General features: G+C 45.5%; 1 protein-coding gene across 3 annotated transcripts in view; it reads left to right on the top strand.

The window, feature by feature from the left end:
* The window catches only part of PDLIM2 (PDZ and LIM domain 2), a 60,030-nt gene that overhangs the window by 4,109 nt on the left and 32,351 nt on the right, over positions 1-23,570 (top strand). The window contains exons 1-6 of one of the 3 annotated variants that reach the window (XM_029603791.1): positions 3,280-3,533; positions 10,748-10,891; positions 11,932-12,083; positions 14,906-14,957; positions 15,512-15,687; positions 16,498-16,579. In XM_029603791.1, the coding sequence (XP_029459651.1) occupies positions 10,802-10,891; positions 11,932-12,083; positions 14,906-14,957; positions 15,512-15,687; positions 16,498-16,579 (552 nt within the window). In that variant the 5' untranslated portion in view covers positions 3,280-3,533; positions 10,748-10,801. Of the gene's footprint in view, positions 1-3,279; positions 3,534-4,574; positions 4,707-10,747; positions 10,892-11,931; positions 12,084-14,905; positions 14,958-15,511; positions 15,688-16,497; positions 16,580-23,570 lie in introns of those variants that run through there. The other 2 variants (XM_029603792.1, XM_029603790.1) reach the window with 2 other exon arrangements.

Raw genomic sequence — 23,570 nt, 5'->3', positions numbered from 1 at the left:
GGATTGAGAGTCCTCGCCCCCCCCCCCTTCCGAAGCAAGGCAGGGCGAAAATTAAAACAAAAGTGAATAAAGTGTAATAAAAGTAAACTTACTGCATGTGAATTTTCTTTGAACAGTCCTCTCTCCCCTCCTCCCGAGGCGCGCACTGTGGCTCCCCTGCCTCCCGGGGGGGAGCCGGCGCGAAAGCGGCTTCCAGCAGCCCCCCCGCCGGCGAAGGTGAATGAATGTGCGCCTGTGCGTGCAATTGGTCGCTCAAGGCGTGACGTCACGGTTTGGCATCACGGTGTGTGACGTCGGCGTTCGCTAATGCACTGCCTTGAGCGCCCAAATTGCATTCATTCACCTTCGCCGGCAGAAGCTGCTGGAAGCCGCTTTGGCTCCCCTGCCCCCGCTGGCAAAGGTGAATGAATGCACGCCTGTGTGTGCAATTTGGGCGCTCAAGGCAGTGCATTAGCGAACGCCGACGTCACACGCCGTGACGTCAAACGTTGTGACGTCACGCCTTGAGCGCCCAAATTGCACGCACAGGCGTGCATTCATTCACCGCCGGCGGGGGCTGCTGGAAGCCGCTTTCGCCGCCGGCTCCCTCCGCCTGGATGAATGCACACCCGCCGGTGAAGGTGAGTGAACGAATGCACGCCCGCCGGCTCCCGCTGCGTACGGGCGTGCATTCTTTCACCTTCGCCGGCGGGCGTGCATTCATCCAGGCGTACGGGCGTCCATTCATCCACCTTCGCCGGCGGGGGCTGCTGGAAGCCGCTTTTGCCGCCGGCTGCCCCCGGGAGGCAGGGGAGCCGCAGTGCGCGCCTCGGGAGGAGGGGAGAGAGGACTGTTCAAAGAAAATTCACATGCAGTAAGTTTACGTTTATTACACTTTATTTACTTTTGTTTTAATGACATGTCGAGTCGATTTTCGCCCTGCGCCTTGCTTCGGGAGGGGGGGATTTTGACTGGAGCCTGCCTATTGCTGTCACACCACACTAACGCCAGGGTAAGGGTCCCGGGGGGTGAGGGGGTCGTTTGCCCATGAAATTTCATCTCTCTGACCTGACGCTCCACACTAACGCAGGGGTAAGGGTAGGCGGTAAGTTAGCAGGTTAAACGCACGGCAAAACTGCAGGTTAAAAAGGCGATAGTCGGGGTGCACATTACTGTATGGGAGGGAATAGCTAATCAGAGCGTTTACATCTCATATACATGCTGCGGGCGGAAAGGGTTACCGGTTGATTTAAAGAAGCGGTAAGGATGAGTTAAAAGGGATAGTGAATTGCAGGTTGGACTTACGCGGCCAAATTGTGAGTTAGAAGCGGGTTAGAAGCAGGGTAACCGCGGCCACGCTTTACTGTATCGGCCTGACAAGGAGAGAATATTCAATGAGTTCTCCTGGATAGATCTGAAATCTTTGCTAGGATGATGCCAACTCAAACAGTATTTCAGGTGGCACAGGCCATTTGACCTGAAAGCAAGAGAGAAGAATTTCAACTGTGCCACTGGTAACCACTGCAATTCACATAGAAATTGCTCTTTCTCTGCATGATCTCCCCAAAATGAGCCTTGCAACCACATTTTGCACTACTGGTAATTTGATTTATGTTTGGTAAACTTGCATGCAGAGTATTACAGTAGCCGAGATGGGAGATCACAAGATAAAAATAAGAGCTATAGGAGTCTCCACATTAAGAGCAGAGTCTAGATACAGCATACCTATCACAGCATCTCTCTCTCTCCCTGTGGTAGGGATGGGCAAACACTCTTTAAACTGGAATACATTATTGGTGCTCATCTGTACCAGGAGCTGGGGCTTCTCAATCCGGGGGAAGAATAGCCCATAACACCGTGAGAGGACCAAAGCAGAACCAAAAGTGGCATGCATTATATCCATAACCAGCAATATAAAGAGAAAGCAGCGCCAGAGGGATCTAACAAGCATTTTAAACATAAACTGCACAATGGAAAGCGAAATACTTACAAAAGAGTGCTCCAGCAGCGTACCCAGCAAAATGACAATGCCTGCTAAGCTTCTTCACAGACCACCACAGGCAACTTGCTTTTTTTTTTTTTTTTTTTTGCAGAAAAAGATATAGGCTAAGGAGTATGAGGATGGGAAAAGTTAAGAAAAAAACATCGGGATACTTTCAACTTTTCTTTTTCACCCTTTCTCTTGCTCATTAGCCCACGTCAGCATCATCGACCTTAAGAACCTGTGATCATCCCAAAGTGTGTTTGCAGATTTTATTCCGATTTAAGCCCACGCCAGCATCACCAACAGAGGCCCCGCGATGAGGCAACTCAGCGGGCTGCTGATGCCCACGTCAATGTCATCAACAAAGACCCATGACGCCATGCCATCGATGATGATAGTTTTCCAAGGCACCGGAGGGCCAGAGATAATGTGGCAGATAACTATGCTATTTGGCCCATGGGCCGTAGTTTGCCTAACTCTGCTCTACAGTATCTAGATATGGAATTCCTGTTGGAGCATCTCCCTATATTATGTCTTGTCTTTTGTTGACTTCATGTACAATATTTTATTTGCATTCCACATTTTTTCAGTTACAACCTAGGCAAAGTAGAGTATAAACACAAACGTAAAATTAAAAGACAAATACATCATAACCTACATTTTAAAAGAATTAATATTTACAAAATCTAATAATGCCACATTTTTATGCATTTACAAAAAAAATTCTCTCTCCCATCTAACAAATCCTCCAGTGTCTTTTCATCAGCTCACATCCTCTACAGTTCCAGCTCCCTCTTCTTCCTTAGATTATTTGTATGAAGTGCTGCTGAAATCATTTTAGAGGACAGCTTTGTGTACAGATATTCTGGAGACCTTGTGCTAGAATCGCCCTGCAGGTCTCAGTGACCCACTCCTGTGGGGTTGCATGAAGGGAGAAATGTTCTTGCCTGGGCTTTGGTTACTTAACTTCACATCATGAATGGTGGACCCTGTTCTGGTTTCACCCCATTGTATGCCTGGATTCACAGTTCTGCTTGGGATCCTTTTAAGCAAACAGACCCCCAGGTGTTAACATGGCAGGGAATTGCTATTAGGCAGCCCTCACCATGGCTGCTTGCCTTAAGGTCTATTAAAAACAGCACCCCCCTCCCCAAGTGTTGACATGACTGGGGGGGGGGGGACCATCAAAGCAGGCCCTGTCATGGGTGTGAACATTTGGGTCCCGTATCCCACAGGGTAACCACAAAGAAACCCAATCTTGAACTAATAAGCATCAGGTGCTTCCCTCTGCTTTTCTTGGGGACCTATCTCAAGTCATTGGTGAATGTGGCGAGAGGCTGCCAAAGACAGCCCCGGCTATAGGGGGTTTCTTCAGGATCTATTTAAACAAACAGACCCCCGAGTGTTAAGGTGGCAGGGAGCTGCATTTGAAAGCTGAAAAAAAACCATGACTACAACTCCAGGCATGCAATGGGCAAAACCAAGACTGGATCAACATCTTATAATGACATGGAGCTGGGCTGGCAGTTCTGTTAAGGAGACTCTCCTGAGGCAGCTGTAGTATTGCAAGGTAGGATCCTGTGTTTTTTCTTCAGAGTCTCTGGCAAGGTTTTTGGGGGTTTTTTTTCCTTCCTGCAGAAAGACAGGGAGCACGTTTGCCATGAAGAGGTGCTTAGGCAGGTTTGTTAATTCAGACTGTGGGGCAAGGAATGTTTGAACGCATTGCAGATGTAAGAAACACATTTCTGCGGCTTTAAGGGTTTTGTAGTTGTACACTGGATCTGGCAGTGATTTGAACAATTGAATATAGTCAGTTTTGTCAGAAAGGCTTTGAGAGTTGTAAAGTAATTAGGTCCATGTGTCTAGGCCTATGGCACGCTGTTAGATCCAGGGTGGGGCTGTGCAGCCTGCAGGAGTTTTGGAAGTCAATTTCAGATGAATATTTTGTCTAAGTCTGCTTGGAAGGGAAACTTCAGTAAACGATGCCAGCCAGAGATATGAGAGAAAGAGGATTTGTATTCCAGCTGTGCCTGTAAGTTATAAAACTAGCCCACCACAGTTGGTGCTTGCAAAGATTAAAAAAAAATTTAAAAAGCAGCAAGGGCAGCCTCTAAATTCTTAGAAAATAGTCATCTAGTGACCCAGAAATGAGATGGGAACAAATTCAGAGTGTTTTGCTTTTATCATTTTTGCATCTCATTAATTGAAAGTTGTAAAGAAGCTAATTTTGCTGGTTGTACCTGGCCAGATGCACAGGTAATTAGGATCTCCAGGTTCCCCTGTTCCAAATTCTGATTAGGAATCTGCAGCTGAATGGCTGTAACGCAAGTGTTAATTCCCCAGGAATGCACTGCAGTGAGGTTACTTAAGAATGCCAGAGATTTCTGCTCCTAGTTTTTAAAACACCATGGAAAGCTCATAACAAAAACATTGCTTATGTAGCAACAATCCCTTCTGGACACACCCTTGTGACAAGTCAGTTATCATCTTGCCTAATTCACGCGCCTTCATAGACTTCTGGGGCATAGAACTTAGTCTGTACCAATCTAGGAATTGAGAGCCAAAGGACCTGGGATCAGTGACTCAGCGGTAGGGGGTGCTGTGGGGTCTCTCTTAGTGACTCAGCAGAGAGAGAGAGGTGTGGGATCAGGGTGCCACACCACCAGTCCAGGGGTAGAGGGATGGTCCTGTGTTGGACCTCTCATTAGTGACTCTGGAAAGGGAGAGGCCTGGGAGTGCTCTGGTGAGTGATTCAGTGGGATCTCTCTCTGTTACTCAGCAGAGAGAGAAAGTTGTGGAATCTGTCAGTGACACATCTGGAGGAGGATGAGACAGACTGGAGAGGCTACCAAAATAGTGCAGCGCCATATGACGTGAGACTTAAGGACCTAAATATGTATACCCTGGAGGAGCAGAGAGACAGGAGATATGGAAAAGACCATTCAAATACCTCAAAAGTATACATTGTATACAAGAAGCAGCCCTTATTTGTTTCTGAGAAAAAAAGTGCTCTATTAGAAGAGGTAGGAGGTACAGGGGCTAGATTTAGAAACAACCTCAAATAATATTTCTTTATGGAAATTATGGAATGGACTCCCAGTGTAAGGGGTATAGACAAAAATAATAACAGAATTTAAAAAAAACAAAAAAAAAACCCAACCTAGAATAAGGACAACCGATCCTTTATTGCAAAGAGGTGAGGAGAGAGCCATAGATTAGCTGGAGTCTGTGGCAGAGGTAGAATTGAACAGCTTAGACTGGCGAAAAGGTCCTGATCTGCTGTCATATTCTCTGACAGTGGTACAAACATGGTCGGGGATTTTTCAGTATTGCAAACAATCCACCCTTCACGCCCTCAAGATTAGAGGCAAGGGGAGGGGTAATAAAGATGAAGCCAAAGGGCAGAGAATGGAAGCACAACGCAGTGATACTGCAGGCCAAGGGGTTGGTGCCAGTGGGTTACAACCCCCCAGAGATCAGCCAGGCTGGTATTAACAGGTAATGTCCAGTAAGCCCATGGGGATTTAGGTGGCTGGATATTCAGGCAACTGCCTTGCTACTTTTCATAGTTGTTTAGATTATTATAAAGCTTGGTGGTTAAAACCGGAGGGGAAGGGGCCTGAGTGGGGGATTAAGCATGCTTTTGCACCAGGGTAACCTGCCCTGACAGCAGTAGTACAGCTGCTTTAGGTTTCCAAGAAGGATGGGGGGAACACATAAATGAGCCTGAGGAAGCCGGATGTTTTGTACAACAGCCTCAGCAGGTTTTGGTGGCTGTGGGGATTATTACAAAAGACATGGAAGGAGACCTGGGTTTTGGAATAAGCACCGATCTTGTAAGAATCGCCGAGGAGGCCTGGAATAGCCTCCCGGTACAGGTGATGAAGGTTAGCCCACTGGCAGATTCTGGACAAGCTTGGGACAGACACAGAAGGCAATGGTGTGGGAAGGAGGGTGAGGGGTCAGATGGGAGGAGGGGGGTGCTGATTTTGGCTTTAATTTTTCGATCGTCTTTTATTGATGATAGTATTGTAAACTGTGTTTTATGTTTCATAATTTGGCCTTTAGGGAAAGGTAGACTATGAATATGAGAATGAATGAATAAGGAAGTCCAACCCATTCCCCTATTCATTTTTCCCAGAGTTGGTTGAAAACCAGAGGAAGAATCTCGGCTGAGCAGACTAGATGGGCCAGTTGGCCTTTATCTGCCCTCGTTTATTGTGTTACTGTGATCTCTTATTAGTGACTCAGGGCCCAATGTCATTATTTACTTATTTAAAATCTTTTCTATACCATCTTTAAGCTAGGTACCATCACAACGGTTTACAACAAGGCAAAAATATTAAAGTTGGTAGATGTCTTGATTTATATCCACTAAACAGGTGCCATCAGGTTATGGTAACATAGTTTTATCATAAATACTAATTGGTGGGTGTGATACTTCATGTCCTTTCTTATCTGTGACAGCTTTAAAATATATTAATCATAATATCTTATCATTTGGTGTTGAACGAAAAAAAAAATACAATACACACGCGTATGGATTAGGGTAATGTGCATGGGTGTTCTACAGACTGCATCCTGTACTCCTCGGGTTCTCTCCATTCTCTCTGTGATACGCTTGTTTAAATAGCCATGTTTTAACATTTGTTTTGAAGGTTTTGATGTCTCTTTGTAAGCGGATTTCTACCGGCATGGTGTTCCATAGTATAGGTCCTGCTAAGGACCTTTCCCTCATCTGGGTTAGTCTTGCTGGTTTGACCGAGGGAATAGTTAGTAATGCTTTATTTGCTGATCTCAGGTTTCTGTGAGGGATGTGTACGCGAAGGGCTGTGTTCAGCCATTCAGCTTTTTCGTTATGTATTAGTTTATTTATGGTACATGGGGTTTTGTACTGTATTCTTTGCTCAATGGGTAACCAGTGTAGTTCATCTAGGGTTTCGGTGATATGGTCTCTTGCTTTTACCAGTCAGAATTCTTGCGGCAGTGTTTTGTAGTGTCTGGAGTGGTCTTATCGTAGTGTATGGTAAACCCAGTAGAAGGGCATTACAGTAGTCAGTGCTAGCGAAAATCAGAGTTATTAGTTGTTAGTAGTGGTTTTAGTCTTCTAAGAGTCATGAGTTTGGCGTATCCTTCCTTCCCTTTTAAAGATATGTGTTGTTTCAGGCTTAGCTTTGTGTCAATTATCACTCCGAGGTTTCTTACTTTCTCTGCTAATTCTATTTTTTGGTTGTTTTTGAGTGTGATTGGGAAGGCTGCACAGTTTAACTATGATTGTGCGCAAATTTTACTGCCTGTGCAAAACTCCTTGTTGCACAGGCAGTAAAATTTGCGCACAAACAATGTGCAGACAGATTAGTGCCCTCTCCTGCACATCCCATGCTAATGTCGGCATTAGCTATTACCCCCCTCCCCCAATGCAGAGAGCTGCGCTGGCTGCCCCCAGGTTTTGTCTGCATTGGAAATTTAACTCCCAGTCAGAGAGGGAGTAAAGTTTCCAGGGCCGCTGTTAATCTAGGAGTGGAAGTTGGGAGTTCTGGTGCCGGAACCTGTAGTTGGGATTTTTTTATAAGCAGAAAACAAACTTTGTGCACACAAAAAAATGTTTTCTGCGCTGAAAGCAATTTTGGGCATGAAAATCCTATTTCATGTGCACAGAGCATGTTTTCTGCACATAAATGTCTTTTTATGCACACAAAAGCGCTTCTTTATTGTGGGCATAAATCATGAGTTTGAGAGACTCCTTTTACCCGCCGGAGTTATAACGTGCGCTTCGCCCTTGCATGCTTGTAGCTCCCAATGCTTTAGCAAACCTTCGCTGCATGGAGAATTATTGTTTCTCGTGCTGAATTTCAGTGCACGGTTTCACATGCTCCTTCCTTCATTGGACCCTCAGTAGGGGAGAGGTGCGTGGTCTCCCTCTCATTGATGGCTCACGCTCTGCTCTTCTCCACAGTGATGCTATGTCCCTCTCACCTGCATGGGGAGAGATTATTTGCATGTGTTCTCTCTCTCTCTCTCTTTTCCTCTCTCCTGTTCCTTATTACTTCTGTCCCTTCTTCTCTTTCTCGCTGCACTTGCCTGTTCTTGCTCCCTTTTCCTCTCTCCTGTTCCTTATTACTTCTGTCCCTTCTTCTCTTTCTCACTGCACTTGCCTATCTTGCCTAATTATTATTATATCATTATTGTAATTGGGTTTTTTTCTTTTCTTCCCTTTTTATTGTAATCATTCTGCTGACACACATATAATTGTCATCCCAACAAAATCTGAATCTGCTCTCCTGTGCTTTTCTGGCTCCTGAGCCTTTCTCCCACATTCAGGAAACATCTTTGTCCTCACAATTTGTAAATACATAATAACAATCAGGCCCATACAGTAAAGTCCGCGGAAGAGCTGGCACTCCGAGGCGAGCGCCCGCTCTCCCAATGCGCGCCCAGGCACCTCTCCTGGGTGAGCGATTCAGTATTTAAATTAGGGCCCGCGCTAATAAGGAGGCGCTAGGGACGCGGTGGCTGACAGCGGGTTTGACAACCAATGCTTAATTTTACCGGCGTCAGTTGTTGAACCCGCTGACAGCCACGGGTTCGGGACACGGACGCCGGCAAAATTGAGCGTCCATTTTCCAACCTGTGAGCCGCAGGCAGATTTTTTTTTTTTTTTTTAAGAAGGTTTTTTTTTTTTTGGAGGGGGGGGGTCTCAACTTAATATCGCTATGATATTAAATCGGAGGGAGTATAGAAAAGCAATTTTTTCTGCTTTTCTGTACACTTGCCCAGTGCCATCTGAAATTAACTCCTGCCTTCTGAGAGTAAAATGTGATGAGAGCTATTAGGTTTTTTTGTTTTGTTTTTTTTTTGGGGGGGGGGTTGGCCTTGCGTTTTCCACGTGCTATTACCACCCCTTACATATAAGGGGTAATAATAGCACGTCAAAAACGTGCGGTCAAACAGGGACTAACTGTGCACTCGGCTGTGCGCACCGTTCTGTATTGGCCTGATAGTAATGACAGCAGAAAAAGACCAAATGGTCCATCCAGTCTGCCCGGTAAGCGTCTTATGGTAGTAACTGCCACTCCCTGCAGGTTACTCCCTTGCCTTCTGCTAAGTGTAGTAAAATTACAAATCAAAACCAAGCAGCTGTCAAACCCCCAACAAAATTACTGCAAGCAACATTTTTACAGGGTGAGCAGCCGTCATGCTAATTCATACAATGCTGCTGCTTGAACGTGCTTTGCTTTTGGACTTGGCCGTAGAAGCAGTCCTGTGCTTTTTCCATAATTTCTGCGTATCAGTACCCTGGGCCATAAAAGTCAGCCCAGTGTTTAGTTGTCATCTGAATCCAAGTCCCCCTTTCTCTGCCCAACCCCCGCCACCGAAGCGGAGAGTGATGCTGCAGTCGTGTCAAAATCATGCCTGCTGATTGGTTAAGGGTAGTAATCCCCATGCCTCCTGTTTAGAGGTAGCAGCTGCCGCTCCATGCCGGTTACCCCTCATGCATCCTTTTCTTAATTTCCAACGCCGTCAAAGTTAAAACATAAAATGGTAAAAGGAAAGAATTAGAAAGTACAGAGGAGAAATAACAACAAAGACAGTGAGTTGCCGGTTTCAGATGCCAGTCTGCATTGTCCCTGCAGGGCTCCGGTTACATTTCTGGCCTGGTGGCAGGATACCACATAGCTCCAGCTGCTGTTTCTCTTCTTTCCCCAGGAATGCACTGGGTTTTTCCTGCTCATGCTTTATTTTAATTTTATGTATGTATTCTTATATGCCACAGTTTCCATACAATTGTCCAATGCGGATAAAAATCTACTTTCAGAATATAGAATAACACATAGCGCACAAAAACATACAAACAAATGAAAAAACAAAACACAGCATTAAATTCCAAGCAGCACTGTTACAACTCGCTCCTTGTTCCATGATCAAGAAACGGACTGGATAAATGAAACCACTGTCACTGTTTTGTTTTTTATTTTTTTGAATTTTGCACAGTACTGGAGGAAATGTGTTTCTGTGTTTGTGTCTACCTCTCTCTCTGATGTTGCACCGCATGCAGAGAGTCAGGCTTCTTGGGGTTTGCAGTTCAGTTTTTATCTGCATCTTTCTATTAATTATTTTTCTGGTCATTTAGTAAAGCAAGCCCTTAGTCTCCTTGAAGGTCTGTGTCTCTATCTGCATCTCTCTCACTCTTGTGCCTGTCTCGGGTGTGCTCTCTGCTTGTTGCTGGCCCTCCGCTCTCTGTCCCTGTAGCCTGATCTGCAGCTTGTGGTTAGAGAAGGGTGGCTTTCTGCTGTAGGGGAGTTTCAGTCTCTGTGACAGGAAGGCTGTGGTGAGGCCTATCTCATAAAGCCCGGCAAAGGAAGCTCTATCAGTTCACTTGGGGGCTGCTTTCCTTCAACGCTTGGTACCCTGCTTAATGGGGTAAGGGGAGGGGCAGACACATCTCTTCTGAAGCTTAGCAGGATCTTTCTTCAGCTGTCGGATTGTGCAGCCTGCGCTGGACACTGGCATGAGCACTCTTTTTCCCTCTTGTGAAAGGGCCTTTCATGGGCAAAGGCTACCTCTGACCCCAAAGACAGCATTATAGTACTTCCTATTGCTTCAGTACCGGCACCGAAGGAAGCGTTTACTGTTCCTGCAAGGTTTCTCACCCACGTGCTGTTCTGGACCATGAGAGAGAGATGCATCTGTAAGCTCTCTTGGATGAGTGCATCCTTCTAGGAAGCTCTGTAACTTCCGTTCTGCCCTTCAGCTCTTCTCTCTCTTCTTCTTCTTCTTTCTCAGAATTCCTTCTCCTGCCCGGAGGCCTGAGTTGGCCCAACACTTACTGCAGGTGCGATGCTGACCCTGAATCTGGTTGGGCCTGCCCCATGGGGCTTCCGGATCACTGGAGGAAAGGACTTTAATAAGCCCATCACAGTCTCAAAGGTAAGGTCCGGCGGGAGACAAAATTCCTATCGGCTTGTCTTGGAAATCCACAGAGTTGTCCTTTTGCTTGGAGTAGGGACCCCCGTCTGTCGTTGTACCATTCACACCGACCTATGGACAGTCCAGGAAATACGTTTCGTTAAAAATGAGAATCGGCTGAATTTTTGCATGGGTGTGGGGTGTGGTGTCCTCCTCTCCTATACACAGTGGCTGGTGGTACGACTGCCAGAAGTGCATTTCCTGTACCCGTCCCAGGTGAACTTTCTGGTAACCCCTCCAGGCCCAGGGGACAGTTGGTATCCGCATGCTGTAAGATCTCCTTTCCTTGGATGTTCTGTTATCCCCAGTAGGAAAGTCCTTGGCGCTCTGGCTTCACGTATCGGGGAAGGCGTGATTAGTGTAGATAAATGGTAAGCTGCAAGGACTATGGATGGTTTTGTTTTTCATAATAAAGTGAGACTGTAGGCACAGAGTCTGAACTACATAAGTAAAACAATGACAGAAAGTAGGTCACAGCCTGATGGAGTCTACGGTTTTACCTGTTCCCATCATCTGTGCTTAGTGGTCTGGGCATTTCCAGTTTCATGGTGGGTTGTGTCAAAAGAAGACCGGAGGCCCATTCAGTCCAAACTTTTATCCCACCGCTGCCACTGGTCCATTACAGGCTTGTGTAGTTCTCCTCCCCCTGCTGGATAATCACAGCTTTCTGCTCCTCCTCCTCCATTGGGTGATTGTAGGGTTCTGCAGCTCTGCCCACTGGGTCTTTATAGGTTTCTATGTCTTCCCAAGTTGGGCTATTATAGAATTCTTTGCCTCCCGCTGGCTCATTATGGAGTTCTGCAGCTCTGCCCACTGGGCCACTGTAGAATTATGTGCTGCCTCCTGGCCCCCCCTCCCCCCCCCCCCGGGTTCTCTGCTTTCCCTCACCCCCACTCTGTTGGGCAATTTTATAGGGATTGACACACACACACCCCCCCCCCCCCTCACTGGACAGGTTTTGGAATTTCTGGAACATTTTATTTTTCTATTGTTCTCCGCAGGTCATCGAGGGCAGCAAAGCTGCAAAGGCAGACCTGCGACTTGCTGATATGATCGTGCTTATCAATGGGGAGAGCACGGAGGACATGTTAAACGTGGAGGCTCAGAATAAGATCAAAATGTGCTCCTCCAGACTGCAGCTGAGTATAGAAAGGTACGGAGAGAAGGGGTCCAGGGGGGTTCGCGAGCCCTCTGTCTATCCTGTGCATGGGGTGCGACGCAGGCCGGTGCTCCTGGCAGACACAACCCCCCTTGCTGGGCTCCGAGTGCTTTATGCCTGTGCTGAACGGAGGTGCTGGTGAAAGCTGCATCCGCAGCTCGCTGCTTGCTCTTGACCTACAGCTACAGACATGTGCAAGAAGCAGGCAGCTCTCGTCAGACCGGTTCCTGGGAGATACATCCTGTTCTGAGGCTGGTAATACATCTTTCCCGATTACAGGCACTGGAGTGGGACGTCATGGGAGCGCCTTTTGGGGAGTATTGAATGCTTCACTGCTCTTGAGGGTGTGCAGACTTTGATACTGCTCTCTGAGTGGGGGGAGGGGGGGAGGATTGGATGAAGATTATTGAGCTTCCTCTGGGAGGGAAGTGGAGGAAGTTGGGGTGATAGGGAAGATATCGTGGTGGAGATGGCAGTGGTGTAGAAAGGGGGTGGGGTTAAAGGCCCCTGGGGGCCTCTCTTTGTATTTTTTTCAACTGCACCCATGTAGAAGGTGACAAAATGGTATTATTTGAAATGTCTGATGCTTCTGTGGTCATAGGCATTTCTACAAGGAGGATGGTGGCAGTGCTGGTGGTGGTGGTGGGGCACAAGGAAGGCAACACGAATGTATTGGGCCCCGGGCACCATAGACCTTTGCTACCTCACTCGGAGATGGCGCGAGCCAATAATTTAGCAAACCCCCCCCCCCCCCCCCCTCTGTTTGTTTGTGGGCAGGCACTGAGTGGCCTGGGTGCGTGGTTGTGTGTCGGGGAGGGTTTTAGTCCACAGATGGAAGGGTCAGGGCTGGTGGAAGGATACTGGGCAGTGAAAGACTGAGCAGGTGGGAGCACTTTTTGACAGCTCCCATCCAATCGGAGGTTTGGCAAGAATGAGAGGGCAGGAGCACTTCGGTTCAGCTGCCGTTTGTTAGCGAGCAGCGAGGCGGACCTGGAGGTGCCAGGCCTTCCTTAGAAATGGGTGGGTGGCACCCGGAAGTTTCTGGGATTTTGCTGCTCCCAAATTCTGGGGCTCTAGGCAACCCGCCTAGCTCATGTAATGAAAGGTCAGGAGAAAGCTGACAGCTTTTTCTAGTAAGAGGGGCCTTCCCTTAGAGGAAGCTCCCCCAGAAAGATCGCGGGACAAATTATTCCCAGCAGAGGTGATATCCCATAATCCGGTCCTGTGTAGTAGGAGCTCATTTGCATATATTTGTATAAATATGACAAAAGAGCACAATTTTTATTGAAAATCTAATTTTTTAAATGTCCCTTTAGAATAAAACATTTTTACATTGTTATGTAAGATCAGATTATGTATTTTTTTTTCTTTTTCCAATTCAGTTTTCTTACTTTTTCTGACATTCCTTTTTTTTCTCCCCGCTGCTTCCTTACCTCTCATCTATCTCCTCTTACCCCCCACTCTCTCTCATGACTGTCTTTCCACGCCTCTCTTCTCTAGTCCCTCCTCCTTCCACTCTCTCACTGGCGTAACAAGGCCCCACCTCTGTGCATCTCTCCCCTTCTTCCTCCAGACACTGTCTAGGAATGTGTGACAGGGGAGGGTGCGCGGCAGCTGTGGTGGCGTGGGGGGGGGGGGTGAGTAAGATGGTATGGGGAAGGAAGAGCAGCCAGGGTGCGGCCACCCACTTGTGGAAAGGAGAGGGTGTTTCAGTCAAGCCAGTGGTGCTGAAGGTGGCAGCAGCACAGCCAGTTGGCTGCTGTGAATCTGCAAGAAATAGTAATTATGCCTCGGGGGAGGGGAACACATTTTGAGGTACTGAGTGAGGGCTTGCAGGGAAATGGGGGGGGGGACTTCCAGGGCTTGTACTGTAGTACTGAGCCATCCACTTCCCCCTCATGCCCAGCCGTTACTGCCAGGAGCAGAGCTGAGCAGGGCGTGTGTGTGGCAGGCAGGGCATGCATTATCTAGACACACCCTCGCACTACAGGTATGCTCAGGGAATCTCACCTGTCTGCTTTGGTAAGGAAAGAAATCCACTCCCTCGTAATGACTGCTCCCTACTGTCTATGTGCTTGTGTGAATGAATGCTGGAGGCTTTGGAGCCTTGCTGGATACAGGTAAAACATTGTTGTATTGTCAACGTGCTATAAAGGATTTTTTTTTTTTTATAAACTATTATTAACTTTCAAGGCATACAACCAAAGAATGAAACAGCAGCGGGCTCCCTGTACAGCAAGGCTACCCAGTGGAAGATAAAGATATATCCAGTGCAGTATTGTACAAGTATATGAAGCATACACGGACAGCATCTTTCAAATTTTTACTCTGTAGTATTGATGATATGTTCCCCAGGCCAGGTTACATTTAAATTGCTCACGTTTCAGCAGAAGCCGTAGATGTTCCATATGAGCAATTCTCGGACTTGAGTTCGCCGATACTTTACTTTTAAACAGGGGTTCCTTTTCCTAAAAGTCACGATGGTTAGCCGGGATGCCAGTAGTAACCGGCCCACCAATGATCGGTTTATTTACGAGGGATCGTTGTTCCTTCCCACCTGCCCAGCAGCCCTCGTATGTGCAGCAAGGTGCAGAATACCAGCAGGTGCCTGGGTACACGTCCCTCCCGGAAATGGCGCATCCCATGACGATGCCGCCACACGTGCATGCAAGGGCCCACTTCGCCACATGATTAATGATGGTTTTTACTGGTTGGATATTGATTATTGACTCTGCTGTAAATCACCAAGAGTGAGGTGATCCAGGAATCATAAAATAAAAATGAATTTCTAAGATTTTTTTTTTATTTTGTTCTAGGCATGCGATTCTCTCTCCTAACCGGAGGATGGACATGGCCTCACCCTTGCAGGTATGGAGTCTACACTGAGGATGGCAGCTGTGAATCTGTGCCAGGGATGTCATCGGCATGCGGCCCCCCTCCACCCCCTTTTCCGCCCTCCCTCCCTCCATCCTTCTGCAGCCTTTCTTGGAACAATCTCATTCATGTCTGCTTGACAAATTCTGCTAATTAAGTGCTAGCCTGCCCCCTAAAGGAGGAGAGCTGCTAATAATGGTTCCATGTCATTAGGGGAGAAGAATTTATTTATTTTTTCCGCTTTTCGGCACTTCACAGTGTACATCAAAGTGGATTACATTCAGCTACTATAGGTATTTCCCTATCCCCTGAGGCAACGGAGGGTAAAGTGACTTGCCCCAGGTCACAAGGAGTTACAGTGGGATTTGAACCCTGGTTTCGCTGGGTCGAAGCCCCCTGCTTTAACCACTGAGCCTCCCCTGCCCCTCCAATCATCCCCTGGTGCTGTGTGTGACCTCAGGAGGTCACGTTATCTTCACGTGGCTCCAGGAGGAGTTACGTACAGTGTGCTGTTATTAATATGCTTGTTTTTTTGTCTTAAATCTCAGGATGCTTTCAAAGCAGGAAGAGATGAGAATAGGAACTCTCATGAGCACTGGTACCCCAACCAGGTGTGTCACAGCCCTCGGCCCAGCAGCCCCTTTTCCCCCCCTGCCCTGAATTACAGGACTGGACCTTACAGCCCTCATGAGGAGAGAATGGAAATTGCAGTGAGCAGCCGCAGGTCAGACCCTCATTTAACTCTGGGATGGAAAGACATGCCAGGACGGGGTGGGGAGGGTACTGGGCCATGATGGCATAGGACGGGGGCATGTGTGTGTGTGGGAGGGGCGTGCCACCAAGTTAGGATGGGAGAGTCTGGTAGGAGCCTAGGGAGTGATGGTACAGCCGGGCCAGGACAGGATTAGGGGGGAGGTGGGGTGCCGGGGCATGACAGGATAGATTGGTGGATACTAGCTGCCCTGTCCCTTAAAACAATCAGACTGAAAACACAACAACCCAAAAACAAACCCTAGGTCCCCAGAGCCTTCAGAGATGTAGCACCCGACCTATGGAATGCACTTCCATTCTGACTGCTTAGACTTCCGGCACCAACTAAAAACATGGCTGTTTACCCAACAGACCGATCAATACCCTCTGTAACCTATCCCCCTGATTGTAACACTAGGAAACCAAGAAGCAGAGAAACTCAAGAAAGACTTAGAAATATTCATACATCATACTACATGCACATTTGCCAGTAATGTAACGTCTCCTTATTCATATGTGCTTACATAATGCTTTTAATATAATACCCCTTAACATTGGACCTAATCTTACCTCATCCTAATGTAAACCCCCCCACCCCCTTTGACCTAACCTAGCAATCTGTAATCTGCCTTGAAGAGACCTTGCAATTTAATGCCTCCCTAACTTCTTCCCTAATCTACTGCACCGTAATCCACTTTAAAGCTACTGACCGCCATGAAAGGCAGAATAAAAATATTGAATTAATACAAACTCCTTAATTCTGTCACCTTCTTCTATCTTACAGTCTCCAGTCCCAGGGGAGTCCCCTTCGACTTATTCAGGATCGCACCCCCTCCCCGCTTGGGCGGAAGCAAGACTGGAGCCAGGTGAGTAAGGCAGAGGCAGACCTCGAAAGTAAAGCAGCTCCGCGCAGAAACAGGAGGCTCCAGGCCAGTTCAGGTTACCTTGGTGCTGGGAAAATGTAATGATGGTTCTGCTGAAGGAAAGGATAGGGAGCGAGTCAGAATCTGGGGGCTTGCAAAATCCCAGGCTGCATGATTTTACCAGAGGTAGATCATGGCAAATGAATCCGATCGATTTCTTTGACTGGCTGAAAGGTGTGCCCTAGATGTGTGCGTTTTGAATTTCAGCAAAGCATTTGATACCGTCCCGCCTAAGAGGCTCACAAATAACTGGAGCAGTCTGCACCCAGGGTCTGACTCTGTTCCATATCTTTGTGAGCAATATTGCAGAGCCATCGGAGGAAACGTTTGCCTTTCTGCAGATGACACTCCTGAGGGAGCAGAGAGAATGAGAAGTGATCTAAGAATGGAAGTTCAAGATTCAATGCCAAAAAGTGCATTTGGGGTGCATCAATCTTGAGAGGGCAGGGAGAGACTTTTAACGTGATTGTATCTGAAGATCTCAAGGAAGGGTAACAGTGCAGTAAGGCTGTGGCCAGAACTAGAGGGGTGCTAGGGTGAGGTGGAGGCAGTCCAAGCTGGTATAGGATCTACACCAAAAGCCGTATGAGATGAGACTTAAGAATCTATGGGGGTAATTTTTCAAAAAGATTTGCGTGCATAAAAATAAACCTATATCGTAGCAATTTTCAAAAGCCTACTTGCATGCATAAATTGCAATTATGCACGTAAAGCCCAGTGTTTAAGTGCCTACATTCTTTTGAAAATTACCCTCTATATTTGTATACTCTAGAGGCGAGGAGAAATGGGAAATATGATAGAGACATTCAGATTCCTCAAAGATGTAAACTGGGCACAGGAAGCAACCCTTTATTCAGGGGAAAGAATGCTGTGGAACGAGAAGTAACAGTATCGGGCTCCAGGGGAGTAGACTCGGGAGCAGCATCAGGAAATATTTCTTCACAGAAAGGTGTTGGATGCCTGGCATGGACTCCCAGTGAAGGTGGTGGAGACAAGTAATGGAAAAAGCGCAGGGCTGCTTCTACAGTCAAGTCCAAAAGTAAAGCATCTTCAAGCAGCATTGTCTGAATTATCAGGAAGGTTGCTCACCCTGTAAAAATTGTTGTTAACAGTAATTTTGTTATGGGCTTGACAGTTTTTGGTTTTGATTGTTAATATTACTGCCCTTAAGATAAGGCTTAGGGGTAACCTGCACAGAGTGGCAGTTATTACCCTTAACAGAACATATGGCAGTAACCTGCATGGAGCTGGAAACTACGGTGTAGCAACCAGAAGTAGACAGATCGGTGAAAAAAGATTATTTATCACTGTACGTAGACCCGACTCTGAGTTTCGCTCTATTCTTAGAGCTGCCTCAGGAGCTACTATAACAGTGAAACATATATAAACATTTAAAAATTGTCACAATATCACAAAAACATAAATTATAAAATCAGAGTATAAATTACATAAAAATGACATACAATATTGATACAAAAAAATATACACAAATGTAAAAATAACAGTATATTGTTATAAATAGTGGCTAAAAACTGCTTCTTTAAAACTTTTTGGTGTTATTACATGTTGTACCTGTGGAGCTTATTCGAATATTCTCAAAAGGTTTGTGGATTCATAACCCTTGCTCTTTAACACTCTATCTGCGAGAATAGTTCCTCTGCGGGTATATTAATGAAAATGGAAACATAGTATGAATAGTGCCCATAGGTATATATACATTGTGGTTAATTACATTAAAAATATTGTGTCTACATCTAAATAATGGTATTATGTACTTTTGATAAATATTTATCTAGTATGGTGTATTTCAAGAATTTTTAAAAAAATCTTTAAAGAAAAACATTTTAATAGCTAAGATTGTATTTAGGTTTAACTTTACCTAATAATTGTGTGTCCACCGAGGTGTTGAGATACTGTTAACTAACTGTGGGAGCAGGACACACATTCAAATAAATGTTTTGAAATGTATATTCTATTAGCATTGGTTAATATGTTTTTATAAGGATAGTGTATGTCTTTTGGAACAGGATTATTATGTATGGATCTACATAGAGATAGGGGTTAATGAGTTCATCTGGTCTTCTTAGCAAAAATCCAGTATAGTATACTCCATGAGTTCAGACATAGTAGTGTTTAATGTACCTTTAAATCACCTTTATTCGCATATGTACACAGTTTTTTTTATTTTTATTTATTTTTTGCTTTCAATTTTTTATTGATACTTAAGGCATTTTTCTGGCAAGGTGAGGAGGTTATTTAATTTTCAACGCTGTGCGTGACTAAAAGACTGAGACATATGCATACATGTACGGTCAGTAAGACACATTGAACAATGTATAGTTACTTATATAAAGCAATAAAATTAGATATAGAATAGAGAAGGCACAATTTATTAGATAAAGTTAAACCTAAATACAAACTTGGCTATTAAAATATTTTTTTTTAAAGATTTTTTAAAAAATTCTTGAAATATACCGTACTAGATAAATATTTATCAAAAGTACATAATACCATTTATTTAGATGTAGATATTTTTAATGTAATTAACCACAATGTATATATACTTATGGGCACTATTCATACTATGTTTCCATTTTCATTAATATACCAGCCGAGGAACTATTCTCATAGATAAAGAGCAAGGGTTATGAATCCACAAACCTTTTGAGAATATTTGAATAAGCTCTACAGGCACAACATGTAATAACACCAATAAGTTTTAAAGTAGCAGTTTTAAGCCAATATTTATAACAATATACTGTTATTTTTACATTTGTTGTGTACATTCTTGCTATCAATATTGTCATTTTTATGTAATTTATACTCTGATTTGATGTTATAATTTCTTATGATTTATGTTTTTGTGATGTCCTGACAATTTTTAATTGTTTTTAAATGTTTGTTTCACTGTTATAGTAGCCCCTGAGGCAGCTCTAAGACTAGAGCAAAACTCTGTCAGAGTCTGGCCTACGTACTGTGATAAATAACATTTTTTTCACTGATCTGTCTACTTCTGGTTGCTACAGTGCAAAATTGAATCTGCTTCTGTTGTGTTTGCTGGAAACTACAGGCCGGTTAGCCTCACCTCAGTGGTGGGAAAAGTAATAAAGATGCTGCTGAAGGAAAGGATAGTGAGCTATCTACAGTCAGGAGGATTGCGGGACCTGAGGCAGCATGGATTCACCAGGAGAAGGTCCTGTCAGACAAATTTGATTGTTTTTTTGACTGGATGACTAAAGAATTAGATCAAGGAAGAGCGCTCGACGTGATCTACTTGGATTTCAGCAAAGCTTTTGATACGGTCCCGCATGGGAGACTTGTGAATAAAATGAGAAACTTGGGAGTGAGCTCCAAGGTGGTAGCGTGGATTACAAACCGGTTGACAGATAGGAGACAGCGTGTAATGGTAAATGGAACCAACTCTGAAGAGAGAGCGGTGTTAAGTGGAATGCCAGAAGGATCGGTGTTGGGACTGGTTCTGTCCAATATCTTTGTGAGCGACATTGTGGAAGGGATAGAAGGTAAAGTTTGTCTATTTGTGGATGATATTAAGAACTGCATCAGAGTGGACAAGCCGGAAGGAGTAGAGAGAATGAGACGTGATTTAAGGAAGCTTGAACAGTGGTCAAAGATATGGCAGCTGGGATTTAATGCCAAGAAATGCAGAGTCATGCATCTGGGGTGTGGTAATCTAAAAGAGCCATATGTGATGGGGAGTGAAGTGCTGTTGTGCACGGAGCAAGAAAGGGGCCTTGGGGTGATAGGGTCTGGTGATCTGAAGATGACGAAGCAATGTGAAAAGGTGAAAGCTAAAGCCAGAAAAATGCTGGGCTGCATAGAGAGAGGAATAGCCAGTAAGAAAAGGGAGATGAGGCCTCACCTGGAGTACTGAGTTCAGCTCTGGACTCCGTATCTCAAAAGGGATAGAGACAGGATGGAGGCGGTCCAGAGAAGGGCGACCAAAATGGTGGGTGGAGTCCACAAAATGACTTATGAGGAGAAGCTGAAGTACCTGAATATGTACACCCTGGAAGAGAGGAGGAGCAGGGGAGATACGATGCAGACCTTCAGATACCTGAAAGGTTTTAATGATTACACATTACAAACTCTTTCCGTTTGGAAAGAAATCAGTATATCTAGGGGACACGAAATGAAATTCCAGGGAGGATGACTCAGATCCAACATCAGGAAATATTTCTTCACAGAGAGGGTGGTGGATGCCTGGAATGCCCTTCCGGAGAAGGTGGTGAAGACAAAAACAGTGAAAGATTTCAAAGGGGCATGGGGTAAACACTGTGGGTCCCTAAAGACTAGAGGATGGAAAAGAAGAAAAGAGTGCATGGGGGTAACTTGCTGGTGTGGCAGTTACTACCCTTAACCAATAAGCCTTCATACTGTTCATGCAACTCCATTATTGCTCTCTGCTTCAACAGCAGGGGGAAAAGAGGGACAGGGGAATTGGATTCAGACAGCAACCAACAAGGACCCTGACTTTTACGGTTTGGGGAAACAAAGAAGCATGGGGGTAACTTGCTGATGTGGCTGTTACTACCCTTAACCAATAAGCCTGATACTTCTGATGTAATTCCAACATTGGTCTCTGCTTCAGCGGCAAGAGGTAACAGGGAATTGGACTCAGACAGCAATAAACAAGGGCCCTGACTTTGATGGTCTGGGAAACTAAGTATGGGGGTAATTTGTATGGCGTGGCAGATGCCACCCGCTGATGCTAACATTATAGGGGAAACCTGTGTGGCGAGACTGATGGTACCATAAGCTTGCAGGGCAGACTAGATGGACCGTTTGGTCCTTTTCTGCTATCATTTCTATTTTTCTATGGAGCAGCAGTTACTACCTTTAACAGAACATATGGAAGTAACCTGCACGGAGCAGCAATTATTACCATAACAAACTTGCTGAGCAGCATATACCCCCAGGTTTCGGTTAAGGATAAATAAATAAATATATATATGTGTACTTCATAATACTACTAATATACTTACTTCTCCACTACTAGGGATCATCTGTGCATATCCCATGTTTTTCTGAACTCAAAAACATATTAACATAATAATGACGGCAGAGAAAGACCAAATGGTCCATCCATTCTGATTAATGTTTAATGTGTTATGCATGTTTTCCATTCTGGTTAAGAATGGTAGAATATAAGTCCTTAATTTTGACTTTAATTCAAGTCAGATTGGCTGGGGAATATGGCACTGCACCAGGAGTGAAACTGGTCCTTATTTTCTGTCGTACTCTTGACAGCGGTAGGAGCAGGGTTGGAAAGTTACAGCACTGCAAACAAGTCATCCAGCACTCCCTTGAGGGCAAGGGGAGAGATGATGCTAATAACAAAGGGCGAAGAAAGGAAACCCGACCGAATGACCCTGCGGGCCCACGGGGTAGTCGGGCTAGTAATGGCAAGCTACAACTCCTCACATACCAATCAGGTTGGTGCCAGCAGGTTGGGCAAGGCCACAGGAGCAACTGCCTCATTTTGTTTTGGTAGCTGTTTAGATTGTTACCAAGGGGGAAAGGAGGGATCTTGTATGGTTATCGCAATAACTATAGAAGTCCTAGCCGGGGCTGTTCAGGGGACCTAAAGGCTGAACGTCCAGGCAATGGCCACATTACTATTAGCAACAATGTAGATGAATGCAAAGCCTTGTGGGTTACACGTGGGAAGAGAGAGGTGCTAAGTGGGGGCATCCTGTATGCTCCTTTGCTCAAGATGATAGAGTGTATATGAGGAAGAGAACTCTTACTGGCGGTCACAGTCTGAGTGGCAGCTGAGATATGCACTTGCACGGTGGTCAGAAATAAGGAATTAAACGTGATGGGACAGTGCGCCGTTTTCTGCTATCATCCACTATGTTACTAAGTATACCCCCAGCACAGAGACAGTAGGAGCAAGGCTGGGACAGTGCTGGAGACTGAAACCTCTCTGTATAGCCCCAGCATGGGGACAGTGCAGGCAGGAACAGAGAGGGGAGGGACCAATGGTGCAGAAGGCTGACCCCCGCCCCCCCCTCCCCAGCATATCCCCTGTATATGGACAGGGGAGGGGCTGAAGAATCAGATTCAGGAGACTTCCTGCGTGTATACCTGAAGACTGGAGGATAGCTAATGTAACCCCAATATTTAAAAAGGGCTCCAGGGGTGATCCGGGAACCTACAGACCGGTTAGCCTGACTTCAGTGGCAGGAAAAATAGTGGAAAGTGTTCTAAACATCAAAATCACAGAACATATAGAAAGACATGGTTTAATGGAACAAAGTCAGCATGGCTTTACCCAGGGCAAGTCTTGCCTCACAAACCTGCTTCACTTTTTTGAAGAGGTTAATAAACATGTGGACAAAGGTGAACCGGTAGATGTAGTGTACTTGGATTTTCAGAAGGCATTTGACGAAGTTCCTCATGAGAGGCTTCTAGGAAAAGTAAAAAGTCATGGGATAGGTGGCGATGTTCTTTGGTGGATTACAAACTGGCTAAAAGACAGAAAACAGCGAGTAGGATTAAATGGACAATTTTCTCAGTGGAAGGGAGTGGGCAATGGAGTGCCTCCGGGATCTGTATTGGGACCTGTACTTTTCAATATACCGTATTTTTCGCTCCATAAGACGCACCTGACCATAAGACGCACCTAGGATTCAGAGGGGGAAAATTTAAAAAAAAAAAAATTGTGCTAAACCGGCTCTGCGTCTGGGCGTCTTATGGAGCAAATTAGGGGAGTGCATAGTTTTTTTTTTTCTCCCCATTTTGTTTTCGGGTCTGGGGAGGGCCATTTCGGTCCACTCCCCAGATCAGAAAATTTTTCTTTCTGTGGGAACCCCCAAACCCCCATCCCAACCCTTTAAATTAACAACCTCCACCCCCCTGACCCCCCCAAGACCTGCCGAATTAATTTCCTGCAACCCCCCACCCTCCTGAC

This window comes from Rhinatrema bivittatum, chromosome 5, assembly GCF_901001135.1.
Source record: "Rhinatrema bivittatum chromosome 5, aRhiBiv1.1, whole genome shotgun sequence".
Lineage (NCBI taxonomy): Eukaryota > Metazoa > Chordata > Amphibia > Gymnophiona > Rhinatrematidae > Rhinatrema > Rhinatrema bivittatum.
The sequence above is the reverse complement of the archived record's forward strand: the minus strand, read 5'-3'. Positions and strand labels throughout refer to the sequence as shown.